The 1,396-nt window shown below is 60.0% G+C and overlaps 1 protein-coding gene across 2 annotated transcripts in view; it reads left to right on the top strand.

Moving 5' to 3' along the window:
- The first annotated feature begins 234 nt into the window (after window positions 1–234).
- Window positions 235–1,396, top strand: part of RHOBTB2 (Rho related BTB domain containing 2) — a 10,947-nt gene continuing 9,785 nt past the window's right edge. For both annotated transcript variants that reach the window (XR_006171926.1, XM_042838578.1), the window contains exons 1-2: window positions 235–318; window positions 454–531. Coding sequence is in view for 1 of the 2 variants with exons in the window: in XM_042838578.1 (XP_042694512.1) it covers window positions 473–531 (59 nt within the window). In the remaining variant the exon portion in view is untranslated. The remainder of the gene's footprint in view (window positions 319–453; window positions 532–1,396) is intronic.

Raw genomic sequence — 1,396 nt, forward strand, 5'->3', positions numbered from 1 at the left:
AATGCTCTTTTTGCTCATTTTAGGCCTTTCCCCTGGCCAACGAGGGGTGTGAGCGGGGCTGGAAATCCTTGGGGCATTCCCTTTGGATAAGCAGAGCCCTGTAGCCACAAGCTGCAGGGCTGAGGCTCTGTGAGCAGGGCTGATTCCAACAGCGATTCCAATCTGGCAGCACAGCAGCGTTTCCTGCTCCATGTGCCAGGAGCAAAGCTCAGCCTCACCCCACCTCTGCCCAGGGGAAGCTCAGCCCTGCGCTCCTTGGCCACGGCTCGGCTTTGCTCTGGGTGTTGGGATGTAGGGGAGGCAGTGGAGATGCTTTGGGTGAGAGACCCCCCTCCCCACAGCATCCCCTTCCTTGGCCATGTCACCACGCCGTGGTTTCCAGCCTCGGTGTGGGGGGTGGCAGCGTGCAGGAGGTGAATGCTTTCACTCAGCCCTCCTCTCCTCTCCTTGCAGGCGCCGCCGAGAGCACGAGATGGACCCCAAAGGGAAGGGCAGCCCCACGGTGACAATGACAGCGTTGGCACGCAGCCTGTAAGTACTGAGCCCCCCCCCTCACACACACCACTGCTGTGCTTTGCTCTTTGCTCCCGTGCAACGCGTGCCACCCTGCTGCAGGAGGGCAGAGCTGGGCTGGGTGCTGCCTGCAGCAAAGGGAAGTGGTTGGGCCCTTTGGCAACGCTGGGCAAATGATGATCCCCAGTCGTACAGAGCCCACAGGGTTCTAGGAGTGCTGCTCCTCAGCCCTACAGAGCCCATAGGGTTACCTGGGTGCTGACCTGCAACCCTACAGAGCCTATAGGGTCACGGGGGTGTTGCTTTTCAGCCCTACAGATCCCATAGCATCTTAGGGATGCTGATCTGCAGCCCTACAGAGCCCAGAGGGCTATAGGGGAACTGAGCCCCATTGGGGAGCACCAGGACTCTGTAGGGTTGTAGCAGTGCTGACCTCCAGCCCTACAGAGCCCATAGGGTTCTGGGGAAAGGCAATGCTGGAGCAGCATCTGCACACATCCCAAAAACCCAGAGGGGTTCTTCAGTCCCTTCTGGGAGAGGAAATAGAGGAAAAAAAGAGGAGTGATGTCAGCCCTACTGCTTGTGGGGTCAGAGCAGTCTGCAGGGGAGCAGCAGCGATGACGGAGGAGCAGACTGGGACCAGTTCAAGAGGCTTAAATGGGAGCAGCTTTAATTACAGCTGGAGGGGATGCAGAGAGAGGCGAGACGGGCTCCTCCCCACACCCCACAGCCCCGTGATCTCCATGGGGCTCCATCCATGGGCCCCCCCAGCCCCGCTGGCCCCGCTCGGTGCCTCCTGCCGGGGCGGAGGTTGGGAGCACGGCCGCCTGTTTTGCCTGGAAGTCACAATTGTGCTTTTGTTTTTGCACGGAATCTTGTTGGG

The sequence above is a fragment of the Centrocercus urophasianus genome, unplaced genomic scaffold (assembly GCF_019232065.1).
Source record: "Centrocercus urophasianus isolate 14NV4802_14NV808 unplaced genomic scaffold, USGS_Curo_1.0 seq_840, whole genome shotgun sequence".
In the NCBI taxonomy this organism is placed as follows: domain Eukaryota; kingdom Metazoa; phylum Chordata; class Aves; order Galliformes; family Phasianidae; genus Centrocercus; species Centrocercus urophasianus.